Source organism: Scyliorhinus canicula, chromosome 15 (assembly GCF_902713615.1).
Source record: "Scyliorhinus canicula chromosome 15, sScyCan1.1, whole genome shotgun sequence".
Lineage (NCBI taxonomy): Eukaryota > Metazoa > Chordata > Chondrichthyes > Carcharhiniformes > Scyliorhinidae > Scyliorhinus > Scyliorhinus canicula.
In genome coordinates, this window is record NC_052160.1 from 130,543,673 (window position 1) to 130,569,076 (window position 25,404).

Here is a 25,404-nt window from a genome sequence, read left to right on the forward strand (position 1 = left end):
TTTCTCCAAGGTTTCTTCGACAGTACCTTCTAAACTCATGAACTCTACTGCCTAGAAGGACCGAGGGCAGCAGATGTATGGGAGCATGACCTGCAAGTTCCCCTCCAAGCCACGCAACATCCTGACTTGGAACTATATCACCATTCCTTTACTCCAAAGATGTGCAGGTTAGGTGGATTGGCCATGCTGAAATTACCCTTGGTGTCCAAAAAGGTTTTGTGGGGTTACTGGGTTACGGGGATGGGGTGAAGGTGTGGGCTTAAGTAGGGTGCTCTTTACAGGCACCGGTGCAGACTCGATGGGCCGAATAGCGGCCTCCTGCACTTTAAATTCTATGATTCTATAACTGTTGCTGGGTCAAGTTCCAGGAACTCCCTCACAACGCTGCGTATCTGCACCATGTGGACTGCAGTGGTTAAGAATTGACTCAGCGCCATCTTCTAAAGGTCAATTAGGGATGGGCAACAAATGTCTTGCTTACAACACCCACATCCTGTGAAAATAAATAAAGTATTAATTGTTCTGAAGTGCAGCTCTTAGCACAGCTTCTGTATTTCATTTGAAGTTTTCTGGGGTTGACTCATCTAACTGAAGCACTTTTGATATTTGCTACTTTGTGTCTTTGTAATACGTGAGCTATGGATGTCCAAAAAAAGTTTTCTGTTTCATGTTTGAATGTTGGCGTGCGGTCCCTCGGCCTCATTAACTTCTAAATTACTCTGCAGTGTGCTGTGGCTTGCTTAACATAAGCAGATTTCAATAAATCACTTATACTGTACCTTTCCTGAGCACAGGACATTCCAAAGTGCTTTGCAACCAATGAGGTGCTTTTCAAATTTAATCAGTGTATCATGGGCTACCGCGAGGTCAATTCCAGCCCCACTTGACCCAGAGCTGCAACACAATTGAAATTAGATTTTATTTGAAATACACAAGGCCCTTGTTTGATCCCAGTAAACTGCAGTCACCAGGTTTGTAACTTTAACACGAGTAACCTTTTTATTATGTACAGTTTTATAATTTAATAACTATTTATACACTTTTCCCAACCACCATACACTGGGATGACTTGTAGTCAGTGTCTACCTGGAGTTCAGCTTTCGTTTTGATACTACTTCCAGAGACTGGTGTTCTGTGTGTGAGATCTTTCACTTCCAAGGTCTCAATGCTTCTGCCCAGTTCTCTCAAAGCATCAAGCCAAAACCAATCACTGACCGTTGTCAGGCAGGATACTGTCCCTGGCCAGCCCACTGGTTGCCAGCTAACCAATTGATCCAACTTCATCCAAACCTGATTCCTGAGATCCACTCTGTGCTGAGGAGTCTGATTTCTCCTTTCCAAAAACCAAACCTGACGAGCAGGCTGCTTCAACCTAGAGCAGGGGTGGGCAAACTTTTCCGTGCAAGGGCCGCATTCAGAAATTCACAATTCACAAAGGGCCGCATAGTATATTAAGTAAAATAATTACTTCACCCGGTTATGATTCTGGGCGCCTCATATAGAACAGTACAGCACAGAACAGGCCCTTCGGCCCTCGACGTTGTGCCAAGCAATGATCACCCTACTCAAGTCAACGTATCCACCCTATGCCAGAAAGTAATCCAACAGCCCCCCCACCCATTAACCTTTAAAAAAAAAAATTTAAAAAAAAAAAAAAAATTTTTTTTTTTTAGAAAAAAATTTTTTTTTTTTTTTTTAATGACTTGGTGGGCCGCAGAAATACCTTTGGCGGGCCGCATGCGGCCCGCGGGCCGTAGTTTGCCCACCCCTGACCTAGAGTCTTCCACTTCAAGGCACATTCCAATGATAGGTTGGCAGCACAGCAACAAGCTCCCACAAACAGAAAACTGCTAATGACTAGATCGCCTGTCTTTTTTAAAGTGCTGTTGATTGAAAGGCCAATATTGGTCTCTATGTTGGGATAACGCTCTTTGTGCAGCAAGATCTTTTATGTCTACCTTGGACACCAACAGGACCTTGGTTTAATGTTGCATCTGAAACATGCCAACTCTCAGTGCAGCACTTTTTCAACACTTCATCCAATATCAGCCTAGATTTTAATGCTCGTGTCTCCGGAGTGGGCCTTGAACTCATAACATTCTGACTCGGAAACGAGTGTGCTACCTGCTGAACCACAGTTGAAAACTATTCCCTGTCTGACAGTTTATTTTTCTTCCTCCCACCTCATACCTTGAAATGAAAAAGTGTTTCTGCTAGCGCTTTGTTTGAACGTCAGTGTGCATCGATCGATACAGTTCGGAAAGGTGAATGGATACATCGTCTGTGATGCTTGGGCCTATGAATTTCCTCATCAGTGTATCTGTGACAGATAACACTGGGACTTTACAAGTTGTACAAAATGCAGGCATGTTGGGTTGTGAACAATCCCAGAGGAATCTGAAGAATTCACAAGTCCTTGCAATGATTTCTGTGCAGCAATGCTGATGATCAAGCACATGCCTTATTGTTGCATGTCACAATGGTTTAGAAGCTGGCACGCTAAGAAGCATGTACCATATGCTCCTTTCTGCTTTTCCCATTTTAGATTGCTTTTAAATGCTGTGAAATATAAACCTCATGCTTGCCTGGAGACCTTGATTACAAGACGCTAATGTTTGTTCAAAAAATGATTTTGTGGTGGGAAGAGTGAATGGATTATTTTTTTTTGCTAGAATGGGTTGAATCTCGATGATTCCATTCTTTAAAAAAAAATCTATTTTGCAGTCTCATTTAGCAAGGCTGTTCAGATGAAAGGGGAATTGCCTTGCAGGTTTTTGATGTTTAAATTGGATACTGAAAATCAAAACCAAGTTGACAAGAGTTTAACGCTGCATTTGAAACTTTATTTGCAGGAGGGTGACAATTCCCTAGGAGTTGCACTTTTGTTCCTGTAAAATGTTTATGAAAGACTCGTACCAAAATCCCATGTGAGAAACCTATACTAAACAGGACAGGATGAGCATTTGATGAGGTGGATGTCCCAAAGGAAATGGCTTTTCTTTTAATACTTTGTCGGAAATTGCCCTGGAGGGGGGAGTGGCTATGGGCTCAGGCCTTCGGTGATTGCATAGTGCTTTGATGCTGATACTCCATTGTGTTGGCAGCTGCCTTTGTGGGCTGCTCGAACAAGCTCTGTTCTGCTTTTTAATCTTCTGGAATGCCAACATTACTGTGAGTTTAAATAAAAACTCTATTTCCCCTATCACCTGTCCCTTTAAACTGTCATTGCCACCAACTGATATACTTTACTGACACAATTTGTTTAAACCACTCACCATTAAGATGTTAACCACGATTCCTTGAAATTGATTCAGCTTGTTCTTTCAACTGTTTCAAAACTCTCAATGCAAATGGTATTCTGTAGAACTGGCTTGAAGTTAGACTGCAAGGGGGTTGAACTGATACATTATGGGTTAGTAACCATATACCAGTTTGTTCTGCTCCTTCATGTGTATCTTTTGCTATGCCCAACACCCTATTAATTTCTAACTTCTTTACCAGTTCGGCCAAATCCATAGACTGGAGCTAGGGTGGGATGTCATTAAATTAAATAAGCTCCTGCTGTTCACTTGCCTAGCAGCATTGTTGGTTCTGTTGCCAAACTTTTTCCCTGGCTGTCTGGGTGAAGCCAGCTGGGAATATTGTACCAGATTCTGGGTGTAACAATTGAGAAGGAATGTAAATACCGTAAAAGGGTACAGAAGATATCTTGGGACGAGAGACTTCAGTTATATTAAAAGACCAGAGCAAGGAAGGTTAAGAGGAGAGTTTGGTACAGGTGTTCATTTTGATGGTTTCCATTTGGCAAAGCTATTCCCAGTAGCAGGAAGGTTGGTTTGTTCTGGAATGCACTGCATGAAAGGATGGTGGAAGCAGATTCAACAGTGACATTCAAAAGGGAATTGGATAAATACTTGAAAGCAAAAATAAAATTGCAGGTCTATGGACAATTCTGTTTCTGTTTGCATGCAGTTTCGTTGGTCACCATTCCATGCTGGATCATTTATTGAATATTCAATGACCAATCCACGTTACTGTAATAGTAAAATGTGTCTTTGTGTGGGAATCTAATCATGCTGCAAGCTTTGGGAAAGGTGGTCCTAAGAGTAGCACTCTAGCAACACAGCAGCCCCTGAACACTACACTGGAGTTTATACCTAAAAAATGTGTTGAAGCCTACATGGAATTGGGATCTAAAACCTGGAGCTACTCCCATTGGATGCCATTTCAGTGTGGAGGGTGGTAGAAACTTTATTATTGTGGACAAGATATATTTGGTGTTTCTAGTCTCGACAGTAGATTTTGAAAGCATCTTAAAATAATTTTGATAGGAGAGCCCTATGAGCTGAATTTGCTGGCATTGTGTAGGCTTCTCTGCAGGAACTTGTGTTGGTTGTTTCCAGTGCAGGTGCCATTTTCTAAAATGTTTGATCATAATAAAAAGCACTATATTTCTTTCAAGGCCTTTTTGTTCCGGCGTGTATAGATTGTGTTCTGTTGCATGTGTGTCACATTTGTAAGAGCATAAAAACATCAACAAAGATTCAACTTCCATCTCCACCTGACTAAAATTCCATATTCCTGTTTTTGCATCCGATTGCATTATTTCCAGTAGCGAGTGCAGTGCTGATTGTTCCATTTCCAAAGTGTTTTGGCACCCCAACAGCGCTGTACGAGTGAAAGACGCACAATTGTCTGTTGTTGTAAGGTTTCTTAAGATGTAGAGTCCCAGAACTGTTACAACGTAGAAGGGGGCCATTTGACCTGTTGTCTTCACTGGCTCTCCGAATGAGTGCCATACTCTGCCTTCTCCCTGGAACCTGCACGTTCTTCCTTTTCAGATAATCTAATTCCTTCCTGAAAGCCTCGATTGAACCTACCTCTGCCGCATTCCCAGGCAGCACATTCCAGATTTGATCTACTTAACCACATGATAACTAACATGGTATTAGCATTATAGTAAGATTCAAAAAGAACCACCAGAATTGTGAAACATGCCTTGGAAGGTGTTGGCATTAACATTGGTGACTAGTTAGTGTGGCTCAACAGCAAAAAATTATTTTCATAGTGCCGTTTAATGTTCCAAGGCCCTTCATATAGACGTTGTAAAGCAAAATCTGGTATCGGCCCACAAAAGTGCATATTGGGTCAAATGAATAAATGCTTGATCAAAGACAGGGGCTTTAAGGATCATTCTAAAGGAGCAAAGTGTGGTTATAAGGAGGGAATTTCAGGGCTTGGGCTTCAGGCAGCTGAAGGCTGAGATCAGACTTGTTTAAACATCTAACGACTTGCAGATGCCATTCCGTTCAACTGCATAGTAGATGTACTCCTGTCATTTCATAGAATCATGCAATGGTTACAGCATAAAAGGAGATTGTTCAGGCCTATCCTGTCCATGCCCGCTCTCTTGAGATATCCTCAGTTAGCCCCACTCCCCTTCCTGGGCGTAGCCCTGCAAATAATCTGCATGAAATTGAGGCTCAGAGAATCATGCTCAGGTGTCTTAATGCAATATGTTGACCACTTCTTCAGTTTTGTTAAAATAAGCAATCTCACTTTTGTAGGAACTTGCAGCTACTTGCATGCTTGTTGAAAATCGTAAGTTCATGAAGGTGGGTTAATTGGTTTTGTGTCATAGTTCAAAAGATGTCAAAATTTATAACATTCAAAAAATAAATGTGGAAAACCTCGATTAAATGTTGGTGGCATACCATGGCAGTTTCAAATGGTACTGCTGAATGTGTGTTTTATAAATAAGTCAAAAGACACCAATTTTTATATTCAGTCAATATAAGGTATTTTATGGAGCTAATGTGCGCTTTAGTATCAGATATACATGTTTTTAATTTTACCGTGCCATATTGCAGTGTTGATGAGTGCAAAGCAGGCACTATTTATCTTCAATTTATGAGCTATGCTTCTTAACATTGTAGCAATACATTTATTCCAAATACGGTAAGACTCCACAGTCTAACACCATATGCGGGCATGCAAGAAGATTTTAGTTTAATATGTATGTCCTTGTGTAACGTCGCTGCCCAGTGTGTACAGACCGTTGCAATAATTCAAAATTAAAAGGCTTGTCTGCTGAACCTGGAAGTGCATTACTCTAGCAGCAAGAATCTATGTACAGAAAAGAGATCAGTTTTTGCTCCAGTTCGATGCTGTGTTTACACTGTAGAAATGAACCTCTGTGCGTGCTCTCACTATACTCTCTCCACCCCCCGCACACACGCACACACACGCACCAAATATATTGAATCTCCATAGTGATGTGGAGTTAGTTTGCCAATGATATGCCATGCTTACACAACCATTAAAACCAGAAACACCTACCTGATGGATCAAATTTCCTGATGACTATCTAAATAAACACCAGGATATCTAACTGGGGGGGGGGGGGGGGGGCAAAGATCAGTGGAAAGCCAAAAGATTGGCAAATATTTAAAAACAAACGGAAGATGACCAAAAAAAAAAGTTACGCTGTGCATCCCAGTTCTAGACTCCCCATAAGGGAAACTTCCTTTGAATATCCCCTCTCTCTCGTTCACTCTCGCTCTCACTCTCTTGCTCAAGCAATGTGAATTAGGCCTCGTTGAGAATGAGAAAGCGAAAATAATAATAATGGGGAACAAGGAAATGGCAGGGGAGTTAAATGTTGCTTTTCGTCAGTTTTCAAGATAGAAGACACTATCAAGGAGCAAAATGAGGGGAGGAAATAAGTAGAATAATTATGACTATAATGGGGCTAAAGGCCAATAGGTCCCCTGGACCTGATGGGTTGCTTCCTAGTATATTAAAGAAAGTAGCTGCAGAGATAGTAGAGACACTGGTAGTAATCTTCCAAGAATCCTTAAATTCTGGAGAAGTCCCGGAGGATTGGAAAACTGCCAATTTAAGGACTTTTAAAAAAAATAAGCGAGAGAGACAAAAAAAAAACAAGTAGCTATAGGCAGTTGACACCTGTCTTTGTGAAAATGTCCATTATAAAGGATGTAATAGAACATCTAGAAATACATTAATATAATCAAGCAGAGTCACGAGGCATCCTGAAGGCGAAATCATGCCTGATAAATTTATTACAATTATCTGAGGTGGGAACAAGCAAGATAGATATCTTGTGTCCATAGATCTCTGTAGACAAGGTTGTGAAAAAGGCAGATGGGACATTTGTTTATCAATTGAGGTATAGATTACAAAAGCCGGGAGGTCGTGTTGGAATTGTAAAGAACTTTGGTGAGGCCACAGCTGGAGTACTGTGTGCAGTTCAGGTCGCCATATTATAGGAAGGATGTGATTGCACTGGAACGGGTGCAGAGGCGATTCACCAGGTTGTTGCCTGGGATGGAACATTGAAGTTATGAAGAGAGGTTGGATAGGTTTGGGTTGTTTTTGCTGGAGCAAAGAAGACTAAGGACTAACCTGATCGAGGTGGATAAGATTGAGGGGCATGGACAGGATGGATAGGGGATAGCTGTTCCTCTTAGTTGTAGGGTCAGTCACGGGGGTACACAGGTTCAAGATGAAGGGCAGAAGGTTTAAGGGGAATTTAGGAAAGTCTTTTTTACCCAGAAGGTGGTGATGGTCTGGAATGCATTGTCTGGGAGGTTCGTATTGGCAATTGCTTCACATCCTTTGAAAAGTATTTGGAGGAGTTCTTGGCACTTCATAACAATCAAGGCTGTGGGCCAAGTGCTGGCAAGCGGGATTAGGTAAGCATGTAAGGTTTGTTGTGGGTCGGTGCAGAGTCGATGGGCCCAAGGGCCTCTTCACTGTTATTCTGCGATTCTGTGATGTAGGGGACCAGTAAATGAAATACACTTGGATTTCCAAAAAAGTGTTCGATAAGGTACCGCACAAAAGTCTACTTAAGATAAAAGCCAATGGTGTTGGAGCTAGTATATTAGCATAGATAGTGGATTCACTAACTAATAAAAGATAGTTGGGATAAGAGGGACATGTTCAGGATGGCAACCTGTAACTAGTGGAGTGCCACAGGGATCATTGCTGGCGCCATCATTATTTGCAATATACATTGATGCTCTTGACAAGGGAAGTGAATGTGTTATTGTCTAATTTATGGATTACACAAAATTAGGTGGGAAGAAAGTGGTGAGGATGGCACAAAATCTGCAGAGGGATCTCGACAGGTTGCGAGTGGGCAAAAGCTTGGCAGATGAAATATAATGTAGGAAAATGTGAAGTCATGCTCTTTGATAGGAAGAATAAAGGAGCAGAATATTTAAATGGAGAAAAACTGCAGGACAGAGGGATTTGGGGGTTCTTGTGCATAAGTCACAAAGCTAACATGCAAGTTCAGCAGATAATTGGGAAGGCAAATGTTGGCCTTTTATTTCAAAGTGAAGTGAGTATAAAAATTGGGAGCCATGCTAAAGCTATATAAGGCTCTAGTTAGACCACATCTGGAAAAACCAAAAGGTTTTGGTCCCCTTGCCTAAGGAAAAATATACTGGCATTGGAGGCAGTCCAGAGAAAGTTCACTAGTTTGATCCTGGGTATGGACGGATTTTCTTTTTGAGGAGAGGTTGAGTAGGTTGGACCTGTACTCATTGGAGTTTAGAAGAATGAGAGGTGACCTTATTGAGATGTGTCTGATTCTCGGGGGGCTTAACAGGATGGACACTGAGGAGGAGTTTCCCCTTGTGGGAATCTAGGACTCTCAGTGAAAGGGGTCACCTATTTAAGACAGAAATTAGGAGGCATCTCCTCTTTTGGAGGGTAGTGAATCTGTGGCATTCTTTCTGCAGAGAGCAGTAGAGGCTGGGTAGTTCAATATGTTCAAGGCTGAGATACAGATTTTTAATCCAGAGAATCAAGGGTTATGGGATATGGTCTTATGAGCACTTTATGATTAGTGATGGTGCTCACAGACCAATTTGCTAGCAAAGCTGATGTTGATCAACTTGGTTCAACTGAACAATGTGAAGTGGTCTAACAGATTTGTATTGAGAGGATGCTGAAATGCTGGTTTTTCTGTGTAAACCCATTTAATTGAATCTGGGAGTTCATTGAAGCCTACTCGTGACAGTAACTTCATTGAAGCCTACTCGTGACGCTAAGCGATTTTAATTTTCATTTCAATACCACTGTCTAATGATCTGTTGTTGGGCGATGTATAAATTGTCTGAGGTGACTAATCCTCACTACATTGAGATCAGGGACATGGTTTATGTCCTCCCATTCCGTGACACTTGCATGTCATAGTTTCTTCAAGTTCTGCAGAGCTGTATTTAATAATTAATGTTGCAATGCAGTTAAATTATATCTTTCAGTATTTTCCCCTTCGTATCTTGATAAACCTTGAAGCAAAAGATTGAACAAGAAGTTGATCTCGTTGCCAAATGTGAGAAAGGTGACCAGTTCGGAGTGTTTTCCTTCAGGGTATGACGCAGAGTTAATCTATGCAATGTGTTCACTTCTTCCCCAGTTTCTCTGAATCCTCCTTGTACACGCTTTTGAAATTATCCAAAAAAGGAAATGGATCAGGATATCTCTCTCGCAGGTGGATCCTATTCTGGATAAATTCCCTTTCTACAAACAACCGCTTTTGAACAGATTTGCATGTATTTGCTCTCCCATGTTCCAATATAGAGACTGTACATACCGCAAGTAGATGAGTATGGTGAAGAATCAAAGAAAAGCACACTATGCTGGAACTACTCCTGTTTGGCAGTATCCACAGTAACCACTGTTTGGAAAGAGAAACATTTTGGGTTGGGAGAATCTGCACTTTGTTAAATCTATGTTACAGAGGTTATTACATGGCTCCTCTGCTTCAGGGGTGAGAGTATACGCTGGAATGCCTTCAAGCAAGGTCTGTGCTTGAAAACGAGTCAACCTCTGACAGTGGATACCATTCAAACTGGTTAGTATTGAGACCAATCTCAAACTTCTGTCTTCGGTGAAGCTCTATAATTGCAACTGGGCTGCAAGTCAACTATAAACCCAGTCATAGCAGTAGAATATGACCAGGACTACGAAGCATACTTGTGCGCAACAGTGAAAATGAACTATTTAACTTTGTGGTAGTGCTCTTGATCTGGTGGTAGCACTTGTTAAACTGTAGTAAACAAATGTATTCAGTAGTGTTTTTTTAAATATTCCATAGCGAAAGACTTGCATTGACAAAAGGATCTTCAAGACCTGCGGGCATTCCAAAGTGTTTTGCAGCCAACAAGATATTTAATAAAAGTACAGTTGTTATTGTAAGTAGTTGCACACATCAAGACCCCACAAGCAGGAATATGTTTTAATGTTGGGTGAGGGAAAGGGAAGGATACTGCAGCGATCTCCCCTGTTGCTCTTTAAAATATACCTTGCACTTCGGGTGGTCTTAATTCATTGCACATTGCTTCCATCGTTAGCAGACCTGCACCTGCCAGAACGTCATGCTAGTGTAACACGGCCCTTGTACATGCTACCTGAGCGTGCAGTTGGGGGCCTCAGTTTAATGGCTCATCAAAGACAGGCACCTCAGGTGCCACATTTCCCTAGTTTTGTGTCAGTATCAAGCTATATTTTGTGCTCAAGTCTGTAGTGTTGAACTTGAACCCCGCAACCGTCTGATTTGTATGTGCAAGTGCTACAAATAGTCACATTGGGCAGCACGGTAGCATAGTGGCTTCACAGTGCCAGGGTCCCAGGTTCGATTCCCGGCTTGGGTCACTGCCTGTGCGGAGTCTGCACGTTCTCCCAGTGTCTGCGTGCGGTTCCTCCGGGTGCTCTGGTTTCTTCCCACAAGTCCCGAAAGACGTGCTATTAGATCATTTGGACATTCTGAATTCTCCCTCTGTACCCAAACAGGCGCTGGAATGTGGCGATTGAGCTTTTCATAGTAACTTCATTGCAGTGTTAATGTAAGCCAACCTGTGACAATAAAGATTATCATTATTAGTTGTCACAATTGCCTGTCTGTCTATTTAAAAATGTGAAACCAATTTTTTCCCCTTGCAACAAGCTACCCCTTCCTATAGCATGGCACTGCTTGTGGTATTGTGGACGAGTAATCCGGAGGCTCGGGCTAAATCTCTGGGGACGTGGGCTCAAATCCCTTGTAGAATTTAAATTAAATTAATAAATCTGGAATATAAAGCTAGTCCCTGTAATGGCAGCCATGGCAACTATCATCAATTGCAAGAAGCCATTCAGTTCATGGTTGGGCAATTTGTGTTGGCCTTGCCAGCGATGCCGACCTCCCACAAAAGAATAAAGAAAACAACAACGTATCATACGGGAAATTTATATAAACTATGGAAAGAGTGGTTGAACATGCTCTAACCATCAACAGGCTTGCAGATGCAATTCAGCTGCCCTTTTAAATTCCAGTGTCCACTTCTATAATGGAGCCTGACTATGCAAACTTGTTTTGTTACCCGACTGTAATCAATGAGGCATGATAATGCTGCCAGACTGGAGCATGGTGTCTGAATCGGCGCCGGGCACAAATCGCGATTGATGAGACCACAATCCGATCAGCCATGATCTTATTGAATGACGAAGCAGACCCGAGGGGGCCAAATGGCTTACTCTTCCTAATTCCTGTGTCCTTCCCATTAGAAAGTTAGAACTTTCTGCCAAACTAAGCAAGTTATTCAAAAGGAGTAAAAATTCTTGCATGAATGTGGTGCAGTTTGTGCTTTGGCATTTACTTCCAAAGTGTTCATTTTTAAAACAGTATTAATGTTTTAACTGGGTACTTGAAGTCCATATATTGGTTCAGCATATAATCATCTTTCAAAGCTTATTTTACATGACAAACCTTTTTACCATTTCAGATTTGGGCAGCATGGTAGCATTGTGGATAGCACAATTGCTTCACAGCTCCAGGGTCCCAGGTTCGATTCCGGCTTGGGTCACTGTCTGTGCGGACACATCCTCCCCGTGTGTGCGTGGGTTTCCTCCGGGTGCTCCGGTTTCCTCCCACAGTCCAAAGATGTGCAGGTTAGGTGGATTGGCCATGATAAATTGCCCTTAGTGTCCAAAATTGCCCTTAGTGTTGGGTGGGGTTACTGGGTTATAGGGATAGGGTGGAGGTGTTGACCTTGGGTAGGGTGCTCATTCCAAGAGCCGGTGCAGACTCGATGGGCCGAATGGCCTCCTTCTGCACTGTATAATCTATGATAAAGATTCTGATTGAAATCAAAAAGCAGTTTGATTTTGTTGATGTGAACTGGGGACGTTAAATTGACTGGACAATGTGTAGACATTGACGGACAATTGTATTTTTCGAGTACCTAATTGTTTTTTTTTCCAATTAAGGGGGAATTTAGCGTGGCCAATCCACCTGACCAGCACATCTTTGGGTTATTTTGTATCGTTTTAAAGGGACAAATTAGCAGGTTGTAGAATCCCTACAGTGCAGAAGGAGGTCATTCGACCCATCACGTCTGCACCAACCCTCCAAAAGAGCACCCTACCTAGGCCCACTCGTTCCGCCCTATCCCTGTAACCTCACCTAACCTGCACATCTTTGGACTGTGGGTCGAAGCACACGCAGACACGGGTAGAATGTGCAAACTCCACACGGACAGTGACCCAGGGCCGGGATTTGAACCCAGGTCCTCAGTGCCGTAGTCCTAGTGCTAACCACTGTGCCAAGTGCCGCCCCTGTTGATGGACAATTGAGTTCAATTCCTGCATCAGCCATAATTAGCAGTATCCATTAAGAGGAAGAAGAGGAGTTTCTCTTTTAATACCTATCTGCATCTGTTGGAATGGTCGGAGGGATGATTTCCATAATGCTACTGTAATGAAATTGTCAACCCATTTTGTAAAGGACCGGTTTTTAAATGGAAGAAATGCTCAAGTTGGGGAAAAGCTCTTCCGGTACAAAAAAAGCCCACTTAGCTTGACGTTCCTGTGTGACCCTTTTAAATGAGCTGTGCACTTTACTCCTACATCCAACTTTATCCCCATAACCTGTGGTTAGTTAGCACTGCTATCTCGCAGTGCCGCGCATCTGGGTTCGATTCCAGCCTTTGGTTACTGTCTGTGTGGAGTTTGCACTTTCTCCCCGTGTCTGCGTGGGTTTCCTACCACAGTCCAAAGATGTGTAGGTTAGGTGAGGTTACAGGGATAGGGCGGAAGGAGTGGGCCTAGGTAGGGTGCTCTTTCGGAGGGTTGGTGCAGACGTGATGGGCTGAATGACCTCCTTCTGCACTGTAGGGATTCTACAACCTGTTCATTTGTCCTTTTAAATGATACAAAGTAAGCAAGATTTAAAGATCTGCCCTTGGTCAATCACAGTGACTTTGAAGAAGAGTTTATTTTGTAGAAAATGACGTGTGCACAAATCACAGGCCTCTGTTTGAATTATAGGTCAAATTAAGTATCTTAAAGTGATACGATAGTTTAAATCTTCCTTCGTATTGACAAAACCGATTAAAGAAAAATCTTGAAATATTGTCGTATGTTGTTTTAAAACTGTGTCTTACCCTGTAGACCCTTGCCCTGCCTGACTTGTTATGCAAGTTTTCAGGTTATGCAGTAATGCTGAAAAAATGTACTCCATTAATTGAGGTTCCTGTAATTGCATGCAAGCTACTAAAACGGACTGTATGCCTGTTTCTGCCTTGTCGTCCTATTCCCCTTGTCTTGCGTTTATTTATTTAATATTTAGGGTGTCTTGATGCTGCAATTCAGGTTTCATTCCACTCGGGATGAACCTTATTTACACTAAACTCTTGCTTAACTGGAATTTTAATCATCCTGTTTAGGGAAATAAAAATAGAAAATGCCAAACGCTCAGCAGATCTGACAGCCCAAATCTTTTGAGTCCAATCTGACCCCGAAGAGTCCGACTGGACTCTACACTACCCTGTTTCTCTCTTCGCGGATACTGCATGATCTGCGGTGTTTTTTTCAGCCTTTTCTGTTTCTATTTCAGATTTCCAACAACTGTAGTACTTGGCTTTTATTATGCTCCTGCCTGGACAACCAAAATACACAGAGCTGCCTCCTGACAGCTAGAAATTTAAATGTTTAGATGATGGGATAGGGACAATCCCTGTTCTCAACATGGGAGTTGAGGCAAGATAGGCTTTAAAATGTACCTTGATGGTCCAGTGCTTGGTTTGATGACCTGCTAGATTTGCCTGTACTATTGAGTATCAACGTTTATCAGTGTACGGTGACTTTGTCTCGCTCTGTTCAATCTGAAGGCAGGTTTAAGCCCCAATCTACATTTACACGACAATTTGGCATTAGTGGAAAGCCAAATCTCTATGCAAAGTGTGTACACACTTTTTCCAGCTCATGTGTTTGTTCTAATCCTAGTTCTCATTGCAGATCATAAAATGTTTCCTTGTTCATATCCACCTCTTATAAGGTGACCAATGCTTTGTGGTAGCGCAGTGAATTCTGCACTCGTAACCCAGAGTTCATTACTTCATTGTTCATCATGGTGAGAGATGAAATTGAATTCAACATGTTTTGGTTCTAGCCAAGAAATACCAAGAGAAATGATCATGACATTTTCTGGATTGTCAAAAAAATTCTGCCGGCAATTTGAAGCAATTCCCTGCCAGCAGGTGGCATAAAGTCTGGGGCTGGAATTAGCATTAAAAAGCCTGACGCGCTGGAGCTGCTTTTAAGTGCTCCATTCACCACACTAATTGCAGCGGCTAATATGGCTCAGAGAAGGACCATTCCCCTGGTTTCAGGAGTCTGACCCACTGCTGGTTACCAATACGAAATGAGGGGCACCCTCTTTCCAGGGTGGACAGCAAACTCGAGCCCGCCTTCCTGAACAGTGCCTGAGAAGTGGTGGCAGAGGCAGTCAGTGCTGCCAGCCTCACCAGGAGATGATTTGTTGTGATCCTGAGGAGTGTGGGTCACTGTTGAAGCTTTGGCCCTGAGAGGGGCAGTGTGCCAGGGAGGGTTCCAAAGACCACGGGCATCCTTTGGGGAGCTCTGCTAATCCCTTGCTGCTTCTGTAGTGCGGCTGAGTTTCTAAGAAGTGCCAAAGCCTGGTGGGCCAGTGATTGAGCATGGCTACGCCCATCCCTTTGATACCACTTTGCTACCACTGAGGTATGAGGATTTCCAGAGGAGCGGCCTGGGTGGGCTCCCACATCCCCAGAGGCTGAACATTTATCAAAGGACTCTGAGCAGTCAGCAGTGAGAGCAGCCAGGAACCTGTAAGTAGCACCAGAGGGGTGTGTTTAAATCACTGCAGCAGTGACGCTCTGAGCCAGGCCACCCTGATCCTGACGAGGAAGCCCTGAGTGCAAGGACTTGGCACCAAGCTGTTTCCTGCTTCCCCCCCCCCCCCCCCCCCCCTCCCCTCCGCCCAAGCAAGCCTGATGTTTTTAGAGTTCTTTATCCCCCTCACTCCCCCTCCGCAGCCGTGGTGTTCAGTCCCCACTTGTTAATACTTGCACCCGCGTGACTTCCACCCAAGAGGGTTGGAGCATCGCTGGAGCATGAAGTGACAAGCCCACTAATGAGATTTAAATCTCCAACGCTGCCAGACCTGAACATGGCATCTGAATCCGTGCCGGGCGCAAATGCAATTTTTCCTGCGCACTATTCTCTGCCTGACCGCCATTCTCGCTGCTGGCGGCAGGAAATCGAGAATTACATAGGAGACTTATCAGAATGCTTCCAGGGATTAGGGTTTTTAGCGATAGGGTTAGGTTGGAGAAGATGGGATTGTTTTATTGAAACAAAGGAAATTGAGAGATTTGGTAGAGATGTACATGAATAACAGATTTCAGTAAGGTAGCCAAAAACAGCTGTTCCCACATAAGAGGTAGTGCTTAGATATTATGGGCTGCACAGTAGTTAGTGCTGTTGCTTCACAGCGCCAGGGATCTGGATTCGATTCCTGGCTTGGGTCACTATCTGCACGTTCTCCCCGTATCTGCATGGGTTTCTTCTGGGTGCTCCGGTTTCATCCCAAAAGTCCTGGAAGACATGCTTGTGAGGTGAATTGGACATTCTGAATTCTCCCTCTGTGTACCCGAGCAGGCGCCAGAGTGTGGCGACTAGGGGATTTCCACAGTAACTTAATGTAAGCCTACTTATGATATATTATTATTTAAGGTTTTGAGAAAGAAATGAAAGATGTAAGGAAAGAGTTATTTCTGCAGTGAGTCGTAATGACCTAGTACTTGCTGTTTATAAAGGTGGTGGGAGTGGAGACGATGAATGATTTCAGAAGGAAATTTTATGAGCTCTTGAGGAAAATAAACGTACAGGGCTGGAGTGGGACTGATTGGAATACCCTATTGAATCATCACACACTTGATAGGCTGAATGGCCTCCTTGTGTGCCTTACTGACTTCTTGGCACTTGAGTGTTGTGATTCTTCGGAACTCGGTACCCCAGAAAAGTGTGGGTGCTCAGTCATTGAATATGGGGATAACCTGGGGAGGTGGAGTTGAAATAGAAGGTCAGCCAAGAATGTATTGACTGGTGAAGCAGGCTCCAAGGGCCAAATGACCTTAAAGCTCTTGTGTTGTTGACTTAAAGCTATTAGAGTGGTCTAGCAAGCTTCTATTCAGTTGTAAATCAATCGCTACTAAACAGAATTGTAATAAAAAATTATTAATAGCCATCGTGGGACCAACATCGCAAGTTCACAGGGAAGTCCCAGTTCTAGGCAATTAAGGATGGAGAAACGTGGCCACATCCAAGAATTAATTATGCAAAATGTACCAAAGGGCTTTGATCCCAATTGTATAAAGCCATAAATCCAGAAAGCCCATTCTCTCAACAATGGTCGTGCATACTCTGATATTATTAAATCACTGACTGGCCCATGGCTAGTCATAGGAATTTGTCAAAGCTCAAGCCAGTGGGCTGATCTATTCAAGAAAGTTTTCATGTTGTGCTGTATAACATGTTCAAACTCCAAATCTTACATTGCAATTCTGAGTAAGTGTAAACAAGGCAGGGTACTTGATGTTTTCTTAATGAAGTTTGCTTACACAAATTAGTGCTCTAACTGAGGTGCTTAAGTGTCGCAATAATGATGCTTTGGTATTGAGAAAAATGAGTCTGGATGTCAATTTTGGAGAAACCAGACAGCAAATGTGCTGCAATCATTTTCGGAGCAGGCCACTTATTATCATGGTTTGCTCGAATTTTGGCCCATTCCCCTCTTCTCTCCCCCCCCCCCCCCCCCCCCCCCCCCCCCCCCCCCATGCACTCCACCACCCAGTTGGCGGTTCTATTATTAAATGGCATGTGGATGCTAGGTTGTTCTGGAAAATTTGAAGTGCTCAATTCTCAGTTGACGTAAATAAAGTCGGAAGCTGTTAATTCTGCAGAACGTAACTCTCTGACTACCCAAAGCCTGTTGACATCTACAAGGCGCAAGCTAGGAATGTGATGGAATACTCTTGACTTGCCAAGATGTGTGCAGCCTGATACCATCCAGTACAAAACAGACGGTTTGATTGGCACCCCTTGCAGAACCTCAGAATTGAATCACAGAATCCACCTTCAACATCCACACCGCTGATGCACAGTGACAGCTGTGTTGTTGCTCTGTTTATCTGGTTATAAATATGGCGGTCAATATGGTTGCCTTTCTTAATCCTAATTATGTTTACACTTAAGAGTCGCCAGGTATCGCTAGATACCGCCACAAGGTTCAAACCCGAATACCGATCAAAGAGCCAATACACCAGTTAGTTAGTTCAAAGTCAATACTATTTATTTATTTTAAAAATATTTTTATTGGAATTTTTTACAGAAAATATAAAACATAACGACAAACAATGAAATGCAACAAAATAACCCATAATAACTAACACCCCCAGACCGTATCGACGCATGTATCACATCCCCCCCCACCCCCCAACCCCAATGAACAACAAAAGAACTTAAAAATAAATTAAAATTAAATAAACAAACATAGTCATCGTCTGTCCCCGCCCTTTCCCTCCCCCTTCCCCCTCCCCGGGTTGCTGCTGCTACTGTCCCAGTACCCTACCGTTGAGCGCACACGAGGAGGAAGAATTAACCCTCTCCAGGGCATCAGCCCATGTCCCGTCTTCGATCTGTTCCCCCAGTTCCCGCTCCCACTTAGCTTTCAGCTCCTCTACTGATGCCTCCTCCGCCTCCTGCATAACCTTGTAGATATCAGATATCTTCCCCTCTCCGACCCAGACCCCCGAAAGCACCCTGTCGCTCACCCCCCTCGCGGGAAGCGAAGGGAATCCCTCCACCTGCCGCCTAGCAAATGCCTTTACCTGCAGATACCTGAACATGTTCCCCGGGGGAGCCCAAATTTCTCCTCCAACTCCCCCAGGCTCGCAAACCTCCCATCAATAAACAGGTTCCTCAGCTGTCTGATGCCCGCTCTGTGCCAACCCTGAAATCCCCCATCAATGTTCCCCGGGACGAACCTATGGTTCCCCCTTAACGGAGCCTCCATCGAGCCTCCCACTTCTCCCCTATGTCGCCTCCACTGCCCCCAAATCTTGAGGGTAGCCGCCACCACCGGGCTCGTGGTATACCTCGTAGGAGAGATCGGCCACGGCGCCGTTACCAGGGCCCCCAGGCTTGTATCTCCACAGGACGCCCTCTCCATCCGTTTCCATGCTGCATCAATACTATTTATTTACACACACAGTATGAGCAAGTCATGCACAACAGTACTACAAACTAAACTATCTCTAACGCTAATGCCTATACTTAACTTCGGGTGCTAACTTAGTCAGAGGAACAATGGCCGTTGTTCGGATCTGAGGCTGTTGGGTTCGAAGTTATACAGAACACCTAAGGTCATCCATCTGGTAGCGAGCGTTGACCTTGAACTAACTTACTTGTGGTGATGCTGGTGGACGGGTCTTTCTGCTTTGAGAGCCAAGTGCAAGAGAGCGATTCTCTTGTGGGGTTTCCTTCTTGTACTTGGAGGGGCTTTGTGCGCTTTTAGGTGGGCCTTAAATTTGGTCCCAATTAATTGAGCCATTTCTCGATCACTGTTATCGATCTTGTCCAATAAAGGGGTGGGTGCCTTGATGGCTGGGCGTGTCTTAGGTGGCCGTTGGCCTTGCTTTATGCTTTTCGGTTGGGGAACTGGCACCGGGATGTCTGCAATAGTATCGGTTACTGGAGTATCATTCCTTTGTTCCCGGAGATGCGCCATCAATATGCTAATTAATCCATAGTTTCAATTCCGTCTGGGAGCTGTTTCCCAAATACACATTCAGTCTCTGTGCCAGCTTGTTTTCTAGCATTGTCCACAGTTCCCAGCAAGTGTCCATTTTGTATTCTGGAAGTGGCAATTCCAAATGGCTACAGTGTGTACCATCTACAAGATGCACTGCAGCAACTCACCAAAGTTTCTTTTGATGGCACCCTCCAACCTTTGGCTCCTACTATCCAGAAGGACAAGGGCAACCGATGCATGGTAATAACATCACCTGCAAATTTGCCTCCAAGCCACTCGCTGTCCTGACTTGGAACTATGTTGCTTTTCCTTCTCTGTGCATGATTCAAAATTCTTGAACTCCCTAACAACACTGGATGTTTGTTTCTACAACACATCAACTATAGCATTTCAATAAGGCAACTCGCCACCACGTTCTCGAAGATAATTAGTGATGGGCAGTGAATGCTGACCTAGCTAACGACCTCCATATTCCATGAACAAATAACAAAAAAACAAATCTTCACATCCTACTCTTAAAAGAAAAATCTGTTTGTCATTGTGGTTTATACCCTAGGGCTTGCTGTGTCTGGGAATCTGACCAGTTAGGCGGCCTCCATAGCTTTGACTCTCTGACACCACTCTCTATTCCTATAATTAAATGCGAATGATGTTGTTCCAGTCAATACAAATATAGAACATTCAGCTTTTCACTTTGCAGATGGGCAAAGTGGAATAGTAGAAATTCATTGATTTGGGATGTCTGAGTCTATGCCTTGTCACTAACACTGCTGCTTCTATTTTCCTCCAGGTTCCGATGATTCTAGTTGGCAATAAATGCGACTTGGAAGATGAGCGAGTAGTGGGCAAAGAACAGGGCCAGAACCTAGCAAGACAATGGAACAACTGTGCCTTTTTAGAGTCTTCTGCAAAGTCAAAGATCAATGTTAATGAGGTAAAGCTAAATATTCATACTTGGGGGTTGAGGTTGAACATAAAATTAGTTGCGCTGGTCACAGTCCAGAACTGCTCTTCCATTTGCAAATGGTATGTTAGCCTTCATTCCAAGAGGACTTCAGTATAGGAGCAAGGATGTCTCACTGCAGATGTACAGGGCCTTGGTCCGACCGTACCTAGAGTATTGTGTCCAGTTTTGGTCTCCGTGCTATGAAAGGATACACTATGCCATCGAGGGAGTGCAGCAAAGGTTCACCAGATTGATTCCTAGGATGGCAGGATTGTCATACGAGGAGAGATTAGGTCAATGAGACCTGGAGAGGAGAAATGAGAATTTTGACTGGGCTGAACAGACTGGATGCAGGGATGATGTTTCCTCTAGCTGAGGGCTCGAGAACACAAAGGGTCACAGTCTCGGGATACGGGGTACGTCATGTAGGATTGAGATGAAGAGAAACTTCTTCTCCCAGAGGGTGGTGAAACTGTGGAATTCTCTGTCACAAAAGGCTGTGGAGGCCAAGTCATGAATGTATTTAAAAAGGAAATAGGTTTCTATACTCTAAAGGCATCAAAGGGTGTGGGGAGCGAATGGGTGTATGGCATTGAGATGGAGGATCTGCCATGACTATATTGAATAGTCGAGCAGACTCCTTTATTTTCTGTTTCTTTCAGGGTAATTGGTAACCTCAGTCAGAGAAAAGCTGATGAGAATTGGAAAATTGTCGCACTCATGCCCAGGTTGGGTTGAGGCACATATTTAAGGTAGAAAAAGGGGAGTTTCACTTTATCTAACCATGCTATACCCAGCCTGCGAGTGCTTACAGCTGGCATTTGGTATGCATAATGGAAAGTGTTCCATTCCCTGGTGGCTCTTACCAACTTTTTCTTTTTCTGCCTAGGTGAACGCTATTCGGTGTTCAGTCTGACCAGAATATTATTTACCCTTGTAGGATAAAGGCCTCTGCTAACTTGGCAATATATTCTTTATAACTTAAATAATGATTTTGCCGTGTTTGTACCGTAGCTGTATTAAATGGGGTAGAGTTTCCACTTTGGGCATAGTTGGCTTGATTCAAGTTTCCATTCACTCATTTGCTTCATCACAAATTTAAAGTCTAAAGTGAACAAGTACAATTTTTCCTCCCTTGCATCAATGTAGGAAGAACTCCATTATTTTTCAGCTGAAATGCATGTACCATAAGCCATATTATGCAGCAGGTTTATATTGAAACCACTTTCCCCGTCAGAGTTTCCTGTGAAATGTTGCCCCTCCCCCACATCGTGACCTTTGTTCAAAACGATGTTTCTAATTATTTTTCCTTTTTCGGCAGATCTTTTATGACCTGGTCAGACAGATCAATAGGAAAGCACCAGCAGAAAAGAGTAAAAAGAAGAAATCCCAATGTATGCTGCTTTAAACTTCTGCTTTGCAGCAGGTCTGAGCCAGGTAAGACATCTTGAAAGTGTTGTTCATTACAGCGGAGTTTATTGTTGGTCTGCCAACTGCTGATCAAGTATGGCAGTACAGCTTTTTGGGTTCCAGCCTTGGCTGTAATTACTCTTCAATTTAAAAGTTTATTTTTTAACTTTTCTTTTGAATTGGTTGGCTCTCCACTGTTTGCCACTGTCTAGAATTTGGGACTCAGGGTTGGAATCGATACCGAGCAGAATTCATTCATGCACCAGGTGCGGTTAAAAAAACAAGCTCTGCTTTCTGAAAATGCACTTAACTAATTCTACTGAAGGCAGCGCCATTCCCTCATGTTTTTTGATGCTGATTGGCTTGCTGTATGTTGCCAAGATGTTCTATATTTAATTGTCAAACTGAAGGAGATTCAGAGGCTGTTGAAGAGTTTGGTGGTGTTTCATGCGCAGAAATGCAGTGCTCACTACTGCTTGCTGCTGCATTTGAGAGAGTTGAGAGAGTCTAAGGGAGGCATACAGTTCCGCTTCAATTTTCCCACTGGCAAGTTGGGGCAAAATAGAATCTCAAAATTGCTATTTGAATAAAATTTATCACGCCTCCCAGAAGTCTTGAAGTGTTTAACATACAAGGAATTGTTTGCAATATGGTGACTGCATTGCCAATGCAAGGCAAAGCAGCCCCTTCCACCACCTTTAAACATTCACTCTCTCCATTGCTGATGCAGTGTCAACAGTGTGTACCATATACAAGATATACTGCAGCAACTCAGCAAGGCTCCTTCGACAGCACCTTCCAAACCTGCAACCTCTGCCACCTAGAAGCACAAGAGCATCAAATGCATGGAAACGCCATCACTTGCAAGGTCCCCTCAAAGCCACATCGCCATCCTGGCTTGGAACTATAACACATTTTCCTCGCTGTTGCTGGTCAGAATTCTGAAACTCCCTAACAACACTGTGTGGATGTAATTAAACCACATGGACTGCAGCAGTTCAAGAAGACCAGCTCACCATCACGTTCTCAAGGGAAATTGGGAATGGGGAATAAACGCTGGCCTAGCCAGCCCCCACATCCTGTAAACAAATAAAAATAAGACATCATGTGGCCAGAGATGTGTTCATTATCAGGGTTGGTTGAGAGAAGAATGTTGGGCAGGGCACTCTACTCTCCTTCGGATGGTGGGATTTTTAGTGACCACGTGATCCACCAGAATGGATGGATAGGGCCCTGATTTTGCAGAAGTTCATATTGTGATGTGCAGTGCCCTCTGCCTTTTGAAAATTCCTATAGACCTCTGTGACAACCTCAGTAACTAAGAATCATTTAACAAATTGAATCGTACATCTCAACACTACCATATCCCGGTGAAGGTTTTTGTGTTATGAAATTCCAGATGCCTGAAATTCTGGTGCTGGTTCAGAGTTAACTCTTGCTTCCTTGTGCTTTAGGTGCCTTTTCACCAGTTTTATCCTGTTTATTGACTCTTGTTTGACCTGTAGTGACTGATCAGGCAAATCTGTGTTTTGACATGAAACAGTGTGTAAGCAGCACCCTCACACAAACTATTTCCTGAGTGTCTCACTCTGAAGAGCAAAGTGAATGTTCTTTGTGTCACTCCTCCACTAGAATTAACTCTCATCTACTACAGCTTTATATTTTCCCTTGGAAAGGAAGGGCAGTGTCATAGGATGTATAACACACAAACAGGCTATTGGACCCCACCAGTGTTTATGCTCCAAAATAACTACCTCCCTTATCCACCACTGACCATAACCCTCTTTATTTATTTTTTCTTCAACGTCCCTGTGTATCTAGCCTCCCCCTTAAACATTTTCGACCACTCCCTATGCAAATAGTTCTGTTTTCTGGGGGAAGAAGCTTCTTAATTGCCCGACTGATGTTTACATAGATTACATAGAGAACACAGTGCAGAAGGAGGCCATTCGGCCCATCGAGTCTGCACCAACCCACTTAAGCCTTCACCCTATCCCAATAACCCCTCCTGAACAGATTTGGATAGGAAGGGTAATTTAGCATGGCCAAACCACCTAACCTACACGTCTTTGGACTGTGGGAGGAAACCGGAGAACCCGGAGGGGAAACACTCAGACACGGGGAGAACGTGCAGACTCCGCACAGTGTGACCCAGCGGGGAATTGAACCTGGGACCCTGGCGCTGTGAAGCCACAGTGCTATCCACTGTGCTACCGTGCTGTTATTGGTTGACAGTTTTGTATTATGGCCTCCAGCTATTCTCTTGCCCACAAGTGGAATTATCCTCTAGCAAAACCTTCCATCATTTTTAAAACCTCTTTTAGGTTACTCCTGCAAAAGCTCTTTTCAAAGGAAAAAGCCCCCCAGCTTGGTCGCCCTCCCCAGTCGGTATATCTTTGTGGTGTCATCCTCGTAAACCATTTGCACTCTTTCCAGTGCCTCTGTTTATTTATATGGTGACCAATATTGAACCCTGGGGAAAGCTGGAGCTTCACTGAATTAGTTGCTGTGTAAGAGTCAGAAGGGAATATTGTAATCTTGTCCAATTCACAAATTCACATACTCTTGCTCATGTACTCCTCCGATATTTTCTCCGCCCACTACCTGGCAAGTTGGTCTCCAAATTTATAGTTACAGTAACCAAATCTGCCTGGGATTTCGCCCACTCCCTATCGTAGACTGAGATTTGATTAAGAATTCCTTTTGAGAGTCTGGCTCTGCAATCTGATTGTCAAGTATGGATGAAGTTCTGTTTTCGACTGGGATTGAAATGTCAGATGTTTGCTGGACACCAGAGATGATTAAAATCTCTCTTTTTAAAGAAGCCTCGCTCTCCTCTTTCCCCCCCCCCCCCCCCCCCAACCCACCCACCCACCCTAATCTGGAGACTTTAGGTGTTCAGACTCCCAAGTATTTGATGAATTATCCACTGCCATGGGCGGTGCTTGTTTCTTTGTGCCTGTAATGTCACTTTCTATTGAACTTTACAATGAGGGCCTGTCTGGTTCTGGGAGACTAACCTGGCTGTTTTTGATATTTACAGGTATGAAGAACTGTTGCCCAATTGGAAAGTGCCAGCATTCCAATTTCAAAAAAAGATTAACATATCTGAAGAGGCTTCACCCGTTTTTATATCTTCGATTTAAACAAAAAAAGATCTCCAGAAGACAGTTTGCACATACTGTTCCTGAAATTTGCCATGTGCATCGCTTGAACAGACAGTATTTTCACCTTTTTGCATAGTGATTATAGCCAATGTGGATTTAATGATGAGTTTAGTTGTATGATTATACAATAAAGCATGGACACATTTCCAATGTTGTAGATGTTGCAAGTGAAATTAAGAGTTGATTACATATTGGCCTTTTATCATTGCACCTCTTCTCCCTATCGAGCACTAATAGTTCAAGGATAGTTTTTGACATTTTTAGTCCATATTGTTCCTTGATGGACTTATCCCAACAGTTAACATCTACTTTTGGTCATTGTGGCTCCGTTTTATATTGGGAAGTTACAAGATCACCTTACTTTCACTATACAATTGTATTCTAATTAAAATGTTTTGTGCATAATGCTTTGGAAAAAATGGGTCTTTTATAGGAAAACTGTGGAAAGCTGATTTCTATGTCTCTCTCAAAGCTGAAATATATTATACTAAACCAACTCTAAACCGGTTTCCTGGGTCTGTTTTATTTCCTCTAGGTTTCTATTTTTTTAAAAAGCAATCATGAATAGGCTGTTTCATTACAGGTGTGGAAGGGTATATAATTCTTTGCTCTGGACCCCTTGCAGCTCCTGGCACTAGTCTGCCGCATGCAACATGTGTCTTTCCCCCTCCAAGGCAATAGGCAATGTTAGGCAGTGGCATAGTGGTATGGTTGCTGGACTAGTAATCCAGAGA

The 25,404-nt window shown here is 43.3% G+C and overlaps 1 protein-coding gene across 2 annotated transcripts in view; it reads left to right on the forward strand.

The window, feature by feature from the left end:
• rap1aa (RAP1A, member of RAS oncogene family a) overlaps nt 1-25,173 on the forward strand; it is a 132,057-nt gene extending 106,884 nt beyond the window's left edge. For both annotated transcript variants that reach the window (XM_038820876.1, XM_038820877.1), the window contains exons 6-8: nt 19,938-20,081; nt 21,415-21,530; nt 24,547-25,173. In XM_038820876.1, the coding sequence (XP_038676804.1) occupies nt 19,938-20,081; nt 21,415-21,501 (231 nt within the window). In that variant the 3' untranslated portion in view covers nt 21,502-21,530; nt 24,547-25,173. The remainder of the gene's footprint in view (nt 1-19,937; nt 20,082-21,414; nt 21,531-24,546) is intronic.
• Nucleotides 25,174-25,404: the final 231 nt, after the last annotated feature.